The sequence below is a fragment of the Melospiza melodia genome, chromosome 3, assembly GCF_035770615.1.
Source record: "Melospiza melodia melodia isolate bMelMel2 chromosome 3, bMelMel2.pri, whole genome shotgun sequence".
Classification (NCBI taxonomy): Eukaryota; Metazoa; Chordata; class Aves; order Passeriformes; family Passerellidae; genus Melospiza; species Melospiza melodia.
In genome coordinates, this window is record NC_086196.1 from 139,978,872 (window position 1) to 139,996,899 (window position 18,028).

General features: G+C 47.6%; 1 protein-coding gene across 7 annotated transcripts in view; it reads left to right on the forward strand.

The window, feature by feature from the left end:
- The window catches only part of DTNB (dystrobrevin beta), a 131,832-nt gene that overhangs the window by 56,138 nt on the left and 57,666 nt on the right, over window positions 1-18,028 (forward strand). For all 7 annotated transcript variants that reach the window (XM_063153272.1, XM_063153271.1, XM_063153276.1 and 4 more), the window contains 4 exons: window positions 2,676-2,763; window positions 3,140-3,225; window positions 6,728-6,841; window positions 12,757-12,853. In XM_063153272.1, the coding sequence (XP_063009342.1) occupies window positions 2,676-2,763; window positions 3,140-3,225; window positions 6,728-6,841; window positions 12,757-12,853 (385 nt within the window). The remainder of the gene's footprint in view (window positions 1-2,675; window positions 2,764-3,139; window positions 3,226-6,727; window positions 6,842-12,756; window positions 12,854-18,028) is intronic.

The window sequence follows — 18,028 nt, forward strand, 5'->3', positions numbered from 1 at the left end:
CAGATTTCTCCCTATTGGAATCTCATCTTTCCCCTGCTGGAATCTCATCTTTTCCCTCAGATTTCCCCCCTGCTGGAATCTCATCTTTTTCCCCAAATCTCCCTCTGCTGGAATCTCATCTCACATAAAATTTCTCCCTGCTGGAATATCAACTTTCCCCCTGCTGGAATATCAGATTTACCCCTCCTGGAATCTCATCTTCTTCCCCAGATTTCCCTCTGCTGGAATCTCGTCTTTGTCCCCCAGATTTCCCCTGTTGGAATCTCATCTTCCCTCTGCTGAAATCGCATATTTTTCCCCAATTTTCCCCCTGTTGGAATCTTATCTTTCCCCTGCTGCAATCTCATCTTTTTCTCCAAATTCCCCCCTGCTGGAATCTCAACTTTTTTCCCCAAATTTCTTCTTGCCGGAATCTCATCTTGCCCCAGAATTCCCCTGTTGGAATCTCATCTTTTCCCCCAAATTTCCCCCTGCTGGAATATCTTTTTTTCCCCCTGCTGGAATCTCATCTTTCCCCTGCTGGAATCTCATCTTTGTCCCCCTGCTGGAATCTCATATTTTTCCCCAAATTTCCCCCTACTGGAATCTCAGATTTCCCCCTGTTGGAATCTCATCTTTTTACCCAAAATTCCCCCTGCTGGAATCTTATTTCACCCCAAATTTCCCCTGCTGGAATCTCATCTTCCTCCTGCTGGAATCTCAGATTTTTCCCCAGATTTCTCCCCTCTGTAATCTCATCTTTCCACTGCTGGAATCTCATTTTTTTTCCCCCAAATTCCCCCCTGCTGGAATCTCAACTTTTTCCCCAGATTTCCCCTGATGGAATCTCATCTTTCCCCCAAATTTCCCCCTGCTGGAACCTCATCTTTTTCCCCATTTCCTCTTGTTGGAATATCATCTTTCCCCTGCTGGAATCTCCTCTTTTTCCCCAAATTTCACCCTGCTGGAATCTCAGAAATCCCCCTGATGGAATCTCAGAAATCTCCCCGATGGAATCTCGTCTTTACCCCTGCTGGAATCTCATTATTTCCCCCTCCTGGAATTTAATCTTTTCTCCCAAATTTCCTCCTGCTGGAATCTCATCTTTTCCCATGTTGGAATCTCATATTTTACCCCAAATTTCCCCCTGCTGGAATCTCATCTCACCCCCAAATTTTCCTTGAGTGTCCCCTGAGGGTCCCCATTCCCTGGGTGTCCCCCAGCTGTCCCCTGCCCCTGGGTGTCCCCTGAGTGTCCCCTCTCCCTCAGTGTCCCCTGTCCCTGAATGTCCCCTCTCCCTGGGTGTCCCCTGAATGTCCCCTCTCCCTCAGTGTCCCCTGTCCCTCAGTGTCCCTTCTCCCTGAGTGTCCCCTGTCCTGCCCAGGCTGTGTGTGGCCCCTGTCCCCTCTGGGCTGGCACAGGGACCCATCCTGGCACACCTTTCCCCTCCCTTCTGCTGTGCCAGTCCCACCCCCTTCCCTTCCCTTCCCTTCCCTTCCCTTCCCTTCCCTTCCCTTCCCTTCCCTTCCCTTCCCTTCCCTTCCCTTCCCTTCCCTTCCCTTCCCTTCCCTTCCCTTCCCTTCCCTTCCCTTCCCTTCCCTTCCCTTCCCTTCCCTTCCCTTCCCTTCCCTTCCCTTCCCTTCCCTTCCCTTCCCTTCCCTTCCCTTCCCTTCCCTTCCCTTCCCTTCCCTTCCCTTCCCTGGCATCTCCTGCTGCCCTGGCACTGTTGCCTGTCCCCAGGGTCCCCTCAGTGTCACTGTCCCCAGCCCAGGTGTGCCCAGCCCAGGTGTGTGACCTGTCCTGGTCCCTCCTTTCCATCAGGGCTGAGCTGGAGCCCCTGGCACAGGGCAAGGTGGCACAGATCTGGGCCAGATGACCCAGAATGGTGTTTTTAGCTCAGGGGATTGTGTGTGAGCCCTCTCCCTCCTCTGCTGCCGGGGAACCCTGTGGATTCTCCCCCTGCATCCTCCTCCCACCCGGCTCTGGTTCCCTGGGCTGGCTCTGGGGGCTTTGGGAGTGTCCTGGAAACCTGTGCTGGCTCTGGGCTTGCTTTTGAGGTTCCCTGGGCTCACTCTGGGTTGGTTTGCAGTTCTCTGGGCTGGCTCTGGTCAGGTTTGGCAGTGCCCTGGGCTGGCTCTGGGTTGGTTTTGAGGTTCCCTGGGCTGGCTCTGGTCAGGTTTGGCAGTGCCCTGGACAGCCCTGGGCTCACTCTGGTCAGGTTTCACAGTGCCCTGGGCTCACCCTGTGCTGCTTTGCAGTGCCTTGGGGTAGCTCTGGTCAGGTTTGGGAGTGTCCTGGAACCCTGGGCTGGCTCTGGGTTTGGTTTTGGAGTGTCCTGGCAGCCCTGGGCTCACCCTGTGCTGTTTTGCAGTGCTCTGGGCTGGCTCTGGTCAGGGTTTGCAGTTCCCTGGCCTCACTCTGGGTTGTTCTGCAGTGCTCTGGGCTGGCTCTGGGCTGGTTTTGAGGTGTCCTGGGCTCACTCTGGGTTGGTTTTACAGTGCCCTGGACAGCCCTGGATTGGTTCTGGTCAGGTTTCACAGTTCCCTGGGCTGGCTGTGATCAGGCTTGGCAGTGCCCTGTCTCACTGTGATTGTTTTGCAGTGCCCTGGGCTGGCTCTGGGTTGGTTTGGCAGTGCCCTGGGCTGGTCCTGATCAGGTTTCACAGTTCCCTGCTCTCACCCTGTGCTGGTTTGCAGTGCCCTGGACAGCCCAGGCCGGCTGGACGAGGAGCACCGGCTGATCGCCCGCTACGCCGCGCGCCTGGCTGCTGAGGCTGGCAATGCTGTGAGTGCCATGGGGACACTGGGGGACACTGAGGGGACACTGGGGGACACTGGGGGGACACTGGGGGACACTGGGGGGACACTGGGGGACACTGCTGGCAATGCTGTGAGTGCCATGGGGACACGGGGGGACACTGGGGGACACTGCTGGCAATGCTGTGAGTGCCATGGGGACACTGGGGACACCGGGGGACACTGGGGGACACTGCTGGCAATGCTGTGAGTGCCATGGGGACACTGGGGGGACACTGGGGGACACTGCTGTATTTTCTGTGATTTGTGCGGCCGCATTCCCCGTGATTTCTGTATTTTCTGTGATTTCTGTGCCTGCATTCCCGGTGTTTTCTGCCCTTTCTGACCCCCTGCTCTCTCTGCAGCCCCGTCCCCCTGCAGACCTGCCCTTCAGCTTCGATGCCAACAAGCAGCAGAGGCAGCTGATAGCAGAGCTGGAGAACAAGAACAGGTACAGCCCTGCTGCCCTCCCGGCCCCACTGCATCCCCAGGGCTGTGCTGGCCTGCACCTGCCCCATTCACTCATTAATTACTCATTAACATCCGTTAATTACCCACGGGGAGGGGCTGCCCTGCCCTGTTCCCCAGGGAGGGGGTTTGATCATCTTTAATCTTCTTAAAATCATCTTCTCCAGCACTTGGCACATCCGGCAAAACTCAGAGCTGGGATCTTTTCACGTTCTGTGCTGCTTTAGTGTGCGGGTCTGGGTTTCATATCAGGGATGCTGAGCTCTGGGCACAGAGCAGGGACACAAAACAATTCCTGCTCCAGCTGGGCACCAAGGACAAATGACCCAAATCTCAGCCCAGGAGCACAAACAGCAGAGAGAAAAACAAGGATGGGACTGCATGGGCTAAAGCTGGAATGGGACAATGAACTGCAAGGTGCAAATGGAGCAGAACTGATCACAGTGACAGACCCTGTGCCTGGTTCTGCATTTTGGGGCCATTTTGGTTCATCTTGGGTTCATTTTGGGACCATTTTGGTTCACCTTGGGTTCATTTTGGGACCATTTTGGTTCATCTTGGGCTCATTTTGGGGCCATTTTGGTTCATCTTGGGCTCATTTTGGGGCCATTTTGGTTCATCTTGGGTGCAGCCCTGGCTGGGCTCTTGTGCTGCCCCAGGTGGATCCATGCAGGAGATGCTTTGAATAAATCCCTGTTTGATTCTTTAGCTCTGCCCAGCCTCTGCTCCAGCTCAGCCTGCACAAGGCATCACCCAGAGCAGCTGGGGCTGCCCCTGGATCCCTGGCAGTGCCCAGGGCCAGGCTGGACACTGGGGTTGGCACAGTGGGAGGTGTCAGGGGTGGCACTGGGTGGGCTCTGAGGTCCCTTCCAAAGCCACCCAGAGGATTTTTGTTGCTGCAGAGGGTCAGCTGTGGAGCCCCCCAGGCTCTCCCTGTGCCCAGCCCTGTCCCCAGGCACCCTCAGCAGAGGGAAGAGGCTGCTCCAGGGCCCTTTGGAGCAGGAGCAGTTCCTGGAGAGCAGGAGCAGCTCAGCCCTGCTGTGACGGTGTTCGCAGGGGTCCCAGGATGAGGGAAGAGACAAGGATCTGACTCCATGTTCCAGAAGGCTGATTTATTATTTTGTGATATATATTATATTAAAACTATACTAAAAGAATAGAAGAAAGGATTTCCTCAGAAGGCTGGCTAAGAATAGAAAAAGAATCATAACAAATGCTTGTGACTGACTGAGACAGTCCAAGCCAGCTGACTGTGATTGGCCATTAATTAGAAACAACCACGAGACCAATCCCAGATGCAGCTGTTGCATTCCACAGCAGCAGATAATCAGTGTTTACATTTTGTTCCTGAGGCCTCCAGCTTCTCAGGAGGCAAAATCCCAAGGAAAGGATTTTTCATAAAAGGTGTCTGTGACAGCCCTGGCGGTGCTGCAGCCTTGGTGCCCCGGCAGGATGAGTTTGGAATGGTTCCTGGAGATCCCCTGGCAGCAGAGCAGGCTCTGCAGTGGCAGCAAGGAGAGCTGGAGGTGACTCTGTGCTCTTGGAAGGGCTCCATCCCTGCTGCAGGGAGCCCTGGGCCGTCCTGGCCCCGTCCCTCTGCAGGGTTTGGGGCTGTGCCCACGGGCTGCTCGGGGAAGGGCACTGGGCTGTGCCAGAGCTGCCCCAGAGCCCCCCTGCAGCCCCTGAGGCTGGACTGGAGCCTCCTGGAGCAGCTCTGAGACTGTTGTGTGCCAGGGAATGGAGAGATTGCAGGGAGAGATTGATCCTGGGGAAGTAAAGGATGTGCCAGGTCCTGGGGCTGTGCTCACATCCCTTTCCTGGGGCAATGCCCACATCCCTGTGCTGGATGTGCCCACATCCCTGTGCTGGCTATGCCCACATCTCTGTTCTGGTTCTGTGCCCACATCTCTGTTCTGGCTGTGCCCACATCTCTGTTCTGGCTGTGCCCACATCCCTGTCCTGGCTGTGCCCACATCCCTGTCCTGGCTGTGCCCACATCCCTGTTCTGGTTCTGTGCCCACATCCCTGCGCTGGCTGTGCCCACATCCCTGTGCTGGATGTGCCCATATCCCTGTCCATGCCAGGCTGTGCCCACATCCCTGTCCTGGCTGTGCCCATATCCCTGTCCATGCCAGGCTGTGCCCACATCCCTGTCCTGGCTGTGCCCATATCCCTGTCCATGCCAGGCTGTGCCCACATCCCTGTTCTGGGGCTGTGCCCACATCCGTATCCGTGCTGGGGCTGTGCCCACGTCCCTGTCCATGCCAGGCTGTACCCATGTCCCTGTCCTGCCTGTGCCCACATCCCTGTCCTGGCTATGCCCACATCTCTGTTTTGGCTGTGCCCACATCCCTGTCCTGGTTCTGTGCCCACATCCCTGTTCTTGGGCTGTGCCCACGTCCCTGTCCATGCCAGGCTGTGCCCACGTCCCTGTCCATGCCAGGCTGTGCCCACATCCCTGTCCTGGGGCTGTGCCCACATCCTTATCCATGCCTGGCTGTGCCCATGTCCATGTTTAGGGCAAATTTGGGAGAAAATCCCCAAAATGGGGCCCCTCCAGTAAGCAAACCCACACAGCCCCTCCCCACCACCAGTTTGGGAAGGATTCCTCGGAGAGTGGTGGAAAGAGCCTGTTTGTTGAACGGGCACAGCGCCCCCCAGCACACAGAATGAACAATATCAGATGACAGCACTCTGAAAAGATGACAAATTCAGAAAGTCTCTCTGGGGGCGGTCGCTCTGTTATCAGTCCCTCCGGTGCTGGGGCAGCTGCTGCAGCCACAAGGTGCAAACTCTCGCTGTTCCCAGGTCCCAGTCCAGAGCAGGTTCGAGTAGGTCCAAAACAAGGGAAAGGAGAAACACTCCAGGGAAAATTTGGGCTGCTTAGCTAAACGAACTAATGAGCAGAAGCTAAAAGCAAGAACAAAGCAGGAGCAAAGCAGAAGCAAGACGAGAGCAAAGCGAAGAGCCAAGCAAAAAGCAAAAGCAGCACCACGTACTGCCCCGTCTCTGTGTCCTACCAGCTGTGGGGAGGCTGATAAGAAACCAAAACAAAACTTTCACTCCTCAGAGCCAGTCTTGAATGCACAGAACACAATATCCAGCATAAACAGAACACACAAACGGGGATACAAGCATCATGACATCACCCTAGGACAAATATTCACGTTAATATTTGTGAAATGACGATGATAAACAGGAGAATTGATACAGCCTAACTTTCTGACATCACTCACATAATATTCATGTGAACATTTGTGAAATGTCAATGATGAACAGGAAGATTGATACAGTGTCACTTTCTGACATCAGAGATCCAATATTCATGTGAATATCTGTGAAAAGCCAGTGATAAACAGGAAAATTGATACAGCATAACTTTCTGACATCACACATATAGTATTAATTTTAATATTTGCTAAAAGCCAGTGATAAAGAGGTGTTTTCCCAGCACTGACCCTGTCCTTTCCCCCCCGTGTGTGCAGGGAGATCCTGCAGGAGATCCAGCGGCTGCGGCTGGAGCACGAGCAGGCGTCGCAGCCCACGCCCGAGAAGGCGCAGCAGAACCCCACGCTGCTGGCCGAGCTGCGCCTGCTGCGGTAACGCACCGGGGTGCTGGGGTAATGGGGTACACTGGGGTACACTGGGGTGCTTGGGGTACTGGGGTGCTGGGGTAATGGGGTACACTGGGGTGTACTGGGGTACTGGGGTAATGGGGTACACTGGGGTACACTGGGGCACACTGGGGTACTGGGGTACACCGGGGTACTGGGGTGCTGGGATATTGGGGTACTGGGGTACACTGGGGTACACCGGGGTACTGGGGTACACTGGGGTACTGGGGTGCTGGGGTACACTGGGGTGCTGGGATAGTGGGGTGCTGGGGTACTGGGGTACACTGGGGTGCTGGGATAGCGGGGTACTGGGGGACTGGGGTGCTGGGATAGTGGGGTACTGGGGTAATGGGGTACACTGGGGTGCTGGGGTAATGGGGTGCTGGGATAGTGGGGTACTGGGATAGCGGGGTACTGGGGGACTGGCGTAGTGGGGTACTGGGATAGCAGGGTACTGGGGTACTGGGATAGCAGGGTACTGGGGTGCTGGGATACTGGGGTACCGGGATAGCAGGGTACTGGGGTGCCGGGACAGCGGGGTACTGGGGTGTACTGGGGGACTGGCATACTGGGGTACTGGGGTGCTGGGGTACTGGGGGTACTGGGGCACTGGGATACTGGGGTACTGGGATTTTGGGATACTGGGGTAGGGGGGCACTGGGGTACTGGGATAGTGAGGTACTTGGGTACAGGGGTACTGGGATACTGGGGTACTCTGGTACTGGGGTACTGGGATAGCGGGGTACTGGGGTACTGGGATAGGGGGCTACATGGGTATAAGGGGGTACTGGGATAGTGGGATACACTGGGGTACTGGGATACACTGGGGTACTGGGATAGGGTGGTACTGGTGTATAGGAGCGTACTGGGATAGTGGGATACTGGGGTACTGGGATACGCTGGGGTACTGGGATAGCGGGTTACTGGGATACTGGGGTACTGAGATAGCAGGATACTGGGGTACTGGGGTACCGGGATGGGCTACCAGGATAGCGGGATACTGGGATACTGAGGTACTAGGATAGCGGGGTACTGGGATAGCAGGATAGCGGGATAGCAGGGTACAGGGATACTGGGATAGCGGGATATCGGGATACAGGGGTGGGCTACGGGGATACTGGGATGGGCTGCTGGGATAGCAGGATGGGCGAGTGGGATACTGGGATGGCGGGGTACTAGAGTACAGGGATACTGGGGTACTGGGATAGCGGGATACAGGGATACTGGGGTGGGCTACTGGGATACCAGGATGGCATAGCGGGGTACTGGGATGGGCTACTGGGGTACCAGAATGGGCTACTGCGATAGTGGGATAGCGGGATACTGGGATAACGGGATAGCGGGATAGTGGGATAATGGGATAACAGGATAGTGGGATAGTGGGATGGCAGGATACAAGGATACTGGAGTGGGCTACTGGGACACCTGGCTGGGCTACCAGGATGGGCCACCAGGCTGGGCCACCAGGATATTGGGCTGAGCTACTGGATCGTGGGGCTGGGCTACTGGGCTACAGGGACACTGGGCTGGGCTACTGGGATACTGGGCTGGGCCACCAGGATGGGCCACCAGGCTGGGCCACCAGGCTGGGCCACCAGGATATCGGGCTGTGCTACTGGATTGTGGGGCTGGGCTACTGGGCTGGGCTACAGGGACACTGGGCTGGGCTACTGGGATACTGGGCTGGGTTGCTGGGACACTGGGCTGGGCTACAGGGACACTGGGCTGGGTTACCAGGCTGGGCTACCGGGCTGCTGGGCTGGGCCATCTCACACTCCGGGCCGAGGCAGCCCCTTGAGCCCCTCAGGGGTCAATAAAGACTTCCCTGCCTTGGTGGGACAGCTCAGGGAGGAGTTTGAGTTTGGGCACCAGGGACCCGTGGGACTGGGCATGGTGTGGGTGGTTGTCTGTGAAACAGCTTTACTGCCCTGGGAAACACCTCTACCCCTCTGAGAAAACACCTTTACTCCCTTGTGCAAACACCTTTACTGCCCTGTGCAAAGTAGGCGTTTTACCACAATTATACTTACCTTTATAACAAAGTGACTTTAACATGACACATATAAAATTTATTGTAATAATTTATTGTAAATTTTAATGATAATTTATTTAAAATTTATTTTAATTTGTGAAAAGCCAATATAGCCAATATTATAATGTATAATAATAGTAATTATTATTATTAGATAATTATATTAGTTATTTCCCTAAGCTTAATTAACAACAGAAAAAAACCCCATATCTTTATGACAAAGTTACTTTTAACATTACACATATAAAATTTATTTTAATAATTTATTTAAAATTTAATAATAATTTTTTAAAATTTATTTTAATATTTGCAAAAAGCCAGTATTAAAATGTATAATAATTATAATAATTATTTATTATAATTACTGATTATTATAATTAATTAGAATAATGTATATATAATGTAAGCCAATATTATAATGTACAATAATTATTATAATGTATTATTATAATGCATTATTATAATTATAATTAATTATAATAATGTATATAGAATGTAGGGCAATATTATAATGTATAATAATTGTGATAATGCATTATAATTATTATTAGGATAATTATAATAATGTATGTATAATGTAAGCCAATATTATAATGTATAATCATTATAATGTATTATTATAAATTTTTATTAATATAGTTTATTATAATAATGTATATATAATGTAAGCCAATATTTTGATGTATAATAATTATTATAATGCATTGTAATTATCTGTTACTATTTTTATTATTATAATGTATATATAATGTAAGCCAATATTGTAATGTATAATTATTATTATAATGCATTATTATTATTATTATTATTATTATTATTATTATTATTATTATTATTATTATTATTATTATTATTATTATTATTATTATTATTATTATGTATATATAATGTAAGCCAATATTATAATGTATAATTATTATTATAATGCATTATAATTATTTATTATTATTATAATATATATAATGTGAGCCAATATTATAATGTACAATAACAATAATTATTATTATTAGCTACTTAGATGAGATAACATTCCACAAACACATGAAAAAAGCACCTAGTACAAACATACCAACCATCAGCACTCAGTGCCTGAAGGCAGCGTGGGCCAGAGCCAAAATGAAAGTAATAATTAAAAAAAAACCTAAATCCACAACCAAAGAATGCACACACCCTAAAAACAGAGCCAAAGGGAAACCACACTGAACAGGTCTTAAAGATGTAAAGTAGTTAAAGGAAAAAATCGTGTTTGCTGTACATAAGAGTCTGTGGATAATAATAATAGTAATAAAAGTAATAGTAGTAATAGTAATAATAGTAATAGTAATAATAATGAATATCGAAATATTCCAGTTTTCTGTCCTTTAACAAACATCTCCTGTTCAAATTCCCACAGTGTGCCAGTGCCAGAGAAACACCCAGCGTGGCTAATATTTGTTATATTAAATATAGAATTGTATATTTATATTTACATTATATAATTATATTATACAGTTCTATTTATATATTTATATAGAAATATTTCTATTTATATATGGAATATAGAAATATTCCAGAGGTTTTTGTCCTTTAAAGAACAACTCCTGTTCAGATTCCCAGGGTGGGTTGTCCATAGTGTGCCAGTGCCAGCACCCAGGGTGTTTAATATTTGTTATATGAAATATATAAATAACGATAATGATAGTGATAACAATATCTCTAACATTATTACTATTACTCTTATTATTTTGAATATATAACTATTCAGAGTTTTCTGTCCTTTAAAGAACAGCTCCTGTTAAAATTCCCAGTGTGGGTCGTCCACAGTGTGCCAGTGCCACAGAAACACCCAGGGTGGTTAAAATTTGTTATATTAAATATAGAAATTATGATGATGATGATGATGATGATGATGATGATGATGATGACGATGATGATGATGATGATGATGAAAAGTAGTAGTAGTAGTAGCAGTAATAACAATAATGATATTCCTGAGTTCTTTAAAGAACTCTTTTTGTGGATTGCCCACAGTGTGCCAGTGCCAGCCTCAGGGTGGTTAAAATTTGTTATATTAAACCTATAAATTAATAATAATAGTAATAGTAATAGCAATAGCAATAGTAATAATAATAATGGAATATATAAATATTCCAGAATTTTCTGTTCTTTAAAGAACTCTTTTTGTGGATTACCCCCAGTGTGCCAGTGCCAGCTCCAGGAGGGGACATTCTGCCCTGGCTGGCACATCCTGGTGTCCTCACACTGGCACGTCCTGTGACACAAAGCCCAGCCTGGCTAAGCCTGGCTTTGAGCTGCTCTTTATTCGTCACCACTTTCCTGTTTTAGACCAGCCCAGGCTGAGCCCCAGCTCTGGAACAGCTGCAGAGGTTTGTGCAGCAGGGAGGGAAGGGAAGGTCACTGCTGTCACCTCCTGCTGTCACCTGGCTGTGCTGCAGGGGACAGGGCCTGGCTGCTGTGGCTCTGCAGACAGATCTGGGTCCCCCTCTCTCCTTGGGAAAAACACCAATCAGTCGTTTTTGAAATTTAAAAAGTAATAATTAATTAATTAATTTAAAAAATTAATTTTATATTTATTTTAAATCAATTTAAAAATTTATTTTAAATTTTATTTTAAATTAATTTTTGTCTAATGGTATATTTATTTTAAATTAATTTAAAATGTTATTTAAAATTAATTTTAATTTAATTTTATATGTATTTTAAATTAACTTTAATTTTAAATTAATATGAAAATAGTTTTAAATTTCTTTTAAATTATTTTTAAATTGTGTTTTAAATTAGTTTGAAAATAATTGTAAATTAATTTTAAATTAATTTTACATTTTATTTTAAATAATTTTAATGTAATTTAATTAATTTTTAAAATAATTTTAAAATAATTTAAATCTAACTTAATTTTTAATTATTTACTATTTAATTTAATATTAATAAATAATTCCTAGCTAATTTTTATTTACTATTTAATAATTTAATATTAATAATTAATTACTATTTAATAGTAATAAAGTGGTTATAAAAATATCAATATAATTAGAGTAATAATAATTTGAACAGTTAGGATTTAGGACAATATGAGACAATAAAAACAGAGAGTTACGGATGTCTGGGTACCTTTTCTGAGCAAAATAAGCCCGAAAAAGGCCCCACGTTAACAGAGGATTAACCCTTAAAAACAATAACCTGTTGCACATTCATACACCTCATCCATGATGCATAAATTCCATTCAAACACAGAATTCTGTCTGGGCAGTGTCAGCTCCTTCCTCTTAATCCTAACTGCATCTCCAGGGCTGAGCAAGGCAGGAAGAAATTAATTTCTTCTGGTAAGGGAGCAATAAATTCTCTTTCTCTGAAAGATTCAGGTGTCCTGTGGCTGCTATCTGAGTGAGAGTACCTCATTCCTCTCTTTAAAAAAAAGTATCTTACATAGCATAGTTTCTATTTTGACATTATGTTATAACCTAAAACTGTATTTAACACACTACTAAAAGAATGAATACAGCATAACCTTGTAATGTAACACATGTAATATTCATTTTAATGTTTGTGAAAAACCAATCATAAAATGTGCATTTCTCACATTTCCTGCAGCTTTTCCTGCCCTCCCATTTCCCTCTCTCTGCTCCCCAAAGTTCCTCCTGCTCTGTCTGGGCTCTGCAGGATGCTCAGAGACAGAAAAATGTGGATATGTATCCATATAAAAGTGGATTTTTCTCTGCTGCTGCCATGGCTGGGGGCAGAAGGGAATTGTCACCTCCAGCGCTGGAATTCAGGGTGACTTTCACAGAGGAGAATTCCCTGCCTGGCCGCTCTGACACAGCCTGAGTTTGTCTCTCCTCTCTCTCTCTCCCCCGTGTCCCTGGCACAGGCAGAGGAAGGATGAGCTGGAGCAGAGGATGTCAGCCCTGCAGGAGAGCAGGAGAGAGCTGATGGTGCAGCTGGAGGGGCTGATGAAGCTGCTCAAAGTAAGGAACCAAAAGCACAACTTCCTTCCTTCCTTCCTTCCTTCCTTCCTTCCTTCCTTCCTTCCTTCCTTCCTTCCTTCCTTCCTTCCTTCCTTCCTTCCTTCCTTCCTTCCTTCCTTCCTTCCTTCCTTCCTTCCTTCCTTCCTTCCTTCCTTCCTTCCTTCCTTCCTTCCTTCCTTCCTTCCTTCCTTCCTTCCTTCCTTCCTTCCTTCCTTCCTTCCTTCCTTCCTTCCGCCACTTCCTTCCGCCACTTCCTTCCGCCACTTCCTTCCGCCACTTCCTTCCGCCACTTCCTTCCTTCCGCCACTTCCTTCCGCCACTTCCTTCCTTCCGCCACTTCCTTCCGCCACTTCCTTCCGCCACTTCCTTCCTTCCTTCCGCCACTTCCTTCCGCCACTTCCTTCCGCCATTTCCTTCCTTCCTTCCTTCCTTCCTTCCTTCCTTCCTTCCTTCCTTCCTTCCTTCCTTCCTTCCTTCCTTCCTTCCTTCCTTCCTTCCTTCCTTCCTTCCTTCCTTCCTTCCTTCCTTCCTTCCATTCCGCCACTTCCTTCTGCCACTTCCTTCCTTCCGCCACTTCCGCCCGCCACTTCCTTCCGCCCGCCACTTCCGCCCGCCACTTCTGCCCGCCACTTCCTTCCTTCCTTCCTTCCTTCCGCCACTTCCGCCCGCCACTTCCGCCCGCCACTTCCGCCCGCCACTTCCTCCACTTCCGCCCGCCACTTCCTTCCTTCCTTCCGCCACTTCCTTCCTTCCGCCACTTCCTTCCGCCACTTCCTTCCGCCACTTCCTTCCGCCACTTCCGCCACTTCCGCCACTTCCGCCACTTCCGCCACTTCCTTCCGCCACTTCCGCCACTTCCTTCCGCCACTTCCTTCCTTCCTTCCGCCACTTCCTTCCTTCCTTCCGCCACTTCCTTCCGCCACTTCCTTCCGCCACTTCCTTCCGCCACTTCCGCCACTTCCGCCACTTCCGCCACTTCCGCCACTTCCTTCCGCCACTTCCTTCCTTCCGCCACTTCCTTCCGCCACTTCCTTCCGCCACTTCCGCCACGTCCGCCACTTCCGCCACTTCCGCCACTTCCTTCCGCCACTTCCTTCCTTCCGCCACTTCCTTCCTTCCTTCCTTCCTTCCTTCCTTCCTTCCTTCCTTCCTTCCTTCCGCCACTTCCGCCACTTCCGCCACTTCCGCCACTTCCGCCACTTCCGCCACTTCCGCCACTTCCTTCCGCCACTTCCTTCCGCCACTTCCTTCCGCCACTTCCTTCCTTCCTTCCTTCCGCCACTTCCGCCCGCCACTTCCGCCCGCCACTTCCTCCACTTCCGCCCGCCACTTCCTTCCTTCCTTCCTTCCTTCCTTCCTTCCTTCCTTCCTTCCTTCCTTCCTTCCTTCCTTCCTTCCTTCCTTCCTTCCTTCCTTCCTTCCTTCCGCCACTTCCGCCACTTCCGCCACTTCCGCCACTTCCGCCACTTCCGCCACTTCCGCCACTTCCTTCCGCCACTTCCTTCCGCCACTTCCTTCCGCCACTTCCTTCCTTCCTTCCGCCACTTCCTTCCGCCACTTCCTTCCTCCCTCCCTCCCTCCTTTGCTGCCACCCCCTAAAAACCCTCCCTGAGTTTGCCAAAAGCCATTTCCATGCCAGCTCTGTGTGGGGTGCAGGGGGTGAAGGTTCCTCCAGGTTTTTGTGGGTAAAACCTGCAGAACCTGAGATCTTGGGGTGTTTGAAGAGGTTGAGGTTGGTACCTGGGCTCAGCACTCCCAGTGTGGTTTTTGTGGGTAAAACCTGCAGAACCCCAGATCTGGGGGGGGGGGGGTTTGAAGGATTTTGGGTTGGTACCTGGGCTCAGCACTCCCCACTGGCACTGGGAAATAAATGGGGAGCAGGGCAGGGGATTAGTGAGGGTCCCAGTTGTGGCTTTGTCTGGGTCTGGGTTGAAGGCAGGAATTCCAGCCCTGTCCCCATCCTGGGCAGGAATTCCAGCCCCTGTCCCCTTCCTGTCCCACACCTGAGCACAACACACTTGCCAAGTTTGGAATTCTGCTTTTTCCTGAAGCCAGTTCCCAATATCCCACTCAAATCCCCTTTTTCCCCTTCTGGAGCCCTGCAGATGAAATCTCTTCCAGAAGAACATCTGTTCCTCTGGAGCTGGGGGAATCCAAAACTCAGAATTGCCTGCCAATGCAGCTTTGCCTGAGCATCAGAAATTCGTGCCTGGTTTTCAGCGTGAGCTGGGTTTGCCCCCTTTGTTCTCCTCCCTCAAACCCAGCTACAAATTCAGCTGCAGCAGAACTGCAGGGAGTGGGCAAAATGTCACCCAGAACATCACCCAGAACATCCCTGTCCCCTGAGCTGAGCCCAGCTCTGCTCCCTCAGGCCTGTAAAAACTCCTTAAACGGGGATTTGAAATGCCTTCAGCAGGCACAGCTGGGCCCTCACAGCCCCTGCTCCGCTCTGCTGGGGATGGGCTCTGTGCCCTGCCCAGACTTTTAATAGAAATTATTTTTATATTTTGGGAAAGCAAGCTGGAGGTTGACTTCCTGCTTATTTTTATTTTTATTTTTATTTTTATTTTTATTTTTAATTTTTATTTTTATTTTTATTTTTACTTTTATTTTTAGGAAAAGCAAGCTGGACGTCGAGTTCCTGCTTATATTTATATTTATATTTATATTTATATTTATATTTATATTTATATTTATATTTATATTTATATTTATATTTATATTTATATTTATATTTATATTTATATTTATATTTATATTGCCCCAGGCAGCTCCTGGCTCTATTATTTTTTAATTATTTTAAGGGATCTTAATATTTTATTTCATTTCATTTCATTTCATTTCATTTCATTTCATTTCATTATTTTATTATTTTATTATTTTACTTTGTTTTATTTTATTTATTTAATAATTTCTTATTTTTATTTATTTTTATTTTAATTATTTTAAAATTATTTTTAAACAATTTTCAATATTTTAAGGGATTTCAATTATTTTATTTCAATTTAATTTATTATTTTATTTTAATTAACTTTTTTCTTTTAATTATTTTAAAGTTATTTTTAACTTCTAAAATTATTTTAAGGGATTTAAATTATTTTATTTTAACATATTCATTTAATAATTTATTTTAATTTAATTTTTATTTTAATTATTTAAAATTATTTCAAGTATTTTAAGGGAATTATTTTAAGCTGCAAGTCCCCCCAGCTTGCTGAGCTAATAATACCATTTCTCCCAAGTACTTTTGGCACCTTTTTCTCATGGTTGGTGTCAGGATCCCAGCCCGGCCCTGCTGCCCCAGGCTCTGCTCTGTTCCTGATGCTGCTCTTTATTTCCAGCTCTCCTTCTCAGTGCTTTTAGCCCTGCCAGACACGATTTTCCCCCGCCAGGTTTTTGCTTCTCTCCTCACTTGGAGCTCCTCAGAGCTGTTCATGTATAATTTACATCAGCTGTTAAGCTTTTATGGGGATTTTTTTTTCCATTTTCTTATGCAGTGTTTTTTACATTTTTAATGCCGCCTTCATTTCGCCGTTTAGGGCTGGATTCAGCTCACCCAGCCCTGCTTGCCTTAGAGTTTGGGGCCTCAAATTCCTCCCTGAAGGGAAGGAAAGTGAGGAAAGATCCTGGAGGTCAAGGGGCTGATCTCTGGGACAGGGACAGGAGCCAGGGAAGGGCTGGAACAGGGAATTTGGGGTGGATTTCGGGAAAGGTTCATCCCCAGAGGGTGCTGGCACTGCCCAGGCTCCCCGGGGAATGAACACATCCCCAAACCCTGCAGAGCTCCAGGAGGGTTTGCACAGCCCAGCCAGGGATGGCCAGGGTGGGATTTGGGGATTTGGGGGGCTCTGGGCAGGGCAGGAGCTGGGGGAGGGTCCTGGGGGTCCCTCCCAAGCCAGAATGTTCCATGGTTCCATCTGTGCAAGGCCATCCAGGGCTGTCCCTGAGGTTCAGCCACTGTCCCCACGCTGTGCTGGTGGCACTCAGGGCAGGGAGAGGCCCTGGTCGAGGTCTCTTCCAAGCAAAACCAGTCCAGGTGCTGTGATTTCTGAGTGTTCTGGTTCTGTCATTTCTGACCCTTCCCATTCTGTGATTTCTGACCCTTCCCATTCTGTGATTTCTGACCCTTCCTATTCTGTGACTTCTGACCCTTCCTATTCTGTGATTTCTGAGTGTTCTGGTTCTGTCCTTTCTGACCCTTCCTATTCTGTGATTTCTGATTGTTCCTATTCTGTGATTTCTGACCCTTCCCATTCTGTGATTTCTGACTGTTCCTATTCTGTGATTTTTGAGTGTTCTGGTTCTCTGATTTCTGATTGTTCTGGTTCTGTGATTTCTGCCCCTTTTGATTCTGTGATTTCTGACTGTACCTTTTCTGTGATTTCTGACCATTTTGTGATTTCTGACCATCCCCATTCTGTGATTTCCAACTGTTCTGGTTCTGTGACTTCTGACTGTTCTAGTTCTGTGATTTCTGACCACTCTGCGATTTCTGACCACTCTGTGATTTCTGACCACTCTGTGATTTCTGACCACTCTGTGATTTCTGACCACTCTGCGATTTCTGACCACTCTGTGATTTCTGACCATTCCAGTTCTGTCATTTCTGACAATTCCGTAGTTTCTGATTTTCCCCATTCTGCGATTTCTGATCATTCTGTGATTTCTGAGTGTTCCCTTCTGTTATTTCTGACCCTTTTGGTTCTGTCCTTTCTGACCATTTCATGATTTCTGACCATGCTGTAATTTCTCACCATTGCCATTCCCTGATTTCTGACTGTTCTGGGTCTGTGATTTCTGACCATCCCCATTCTGTGACTTCTGACCATTCTGTGATTTCTGACTGTTTCCATTCTGTGATTTCTGACCATTCCAGTTCTGTCATTGCTAACCATTCTTTGATTTCTATCTGTTCCCATTCTTTGATGTCTGACTATTTCTGGTTCTGTGATTTCTGACCATCCCCATTCTGTCATTTCTGACCATCCCCATTCTGTCATTTCTGACATTTCTGTGATTTCTGACATTTCTGTGATTTCTGACCATTCCCATTCTGTAATTTCTGATAATTCTGTGATTTCTGACCATTCTGGCTCTGTGATTTCTGACCATCCTCATTCTGTCATTTCTGACATTTCTGTGATTTCTGACCATTCCCATTCTGTAATTTCTGAC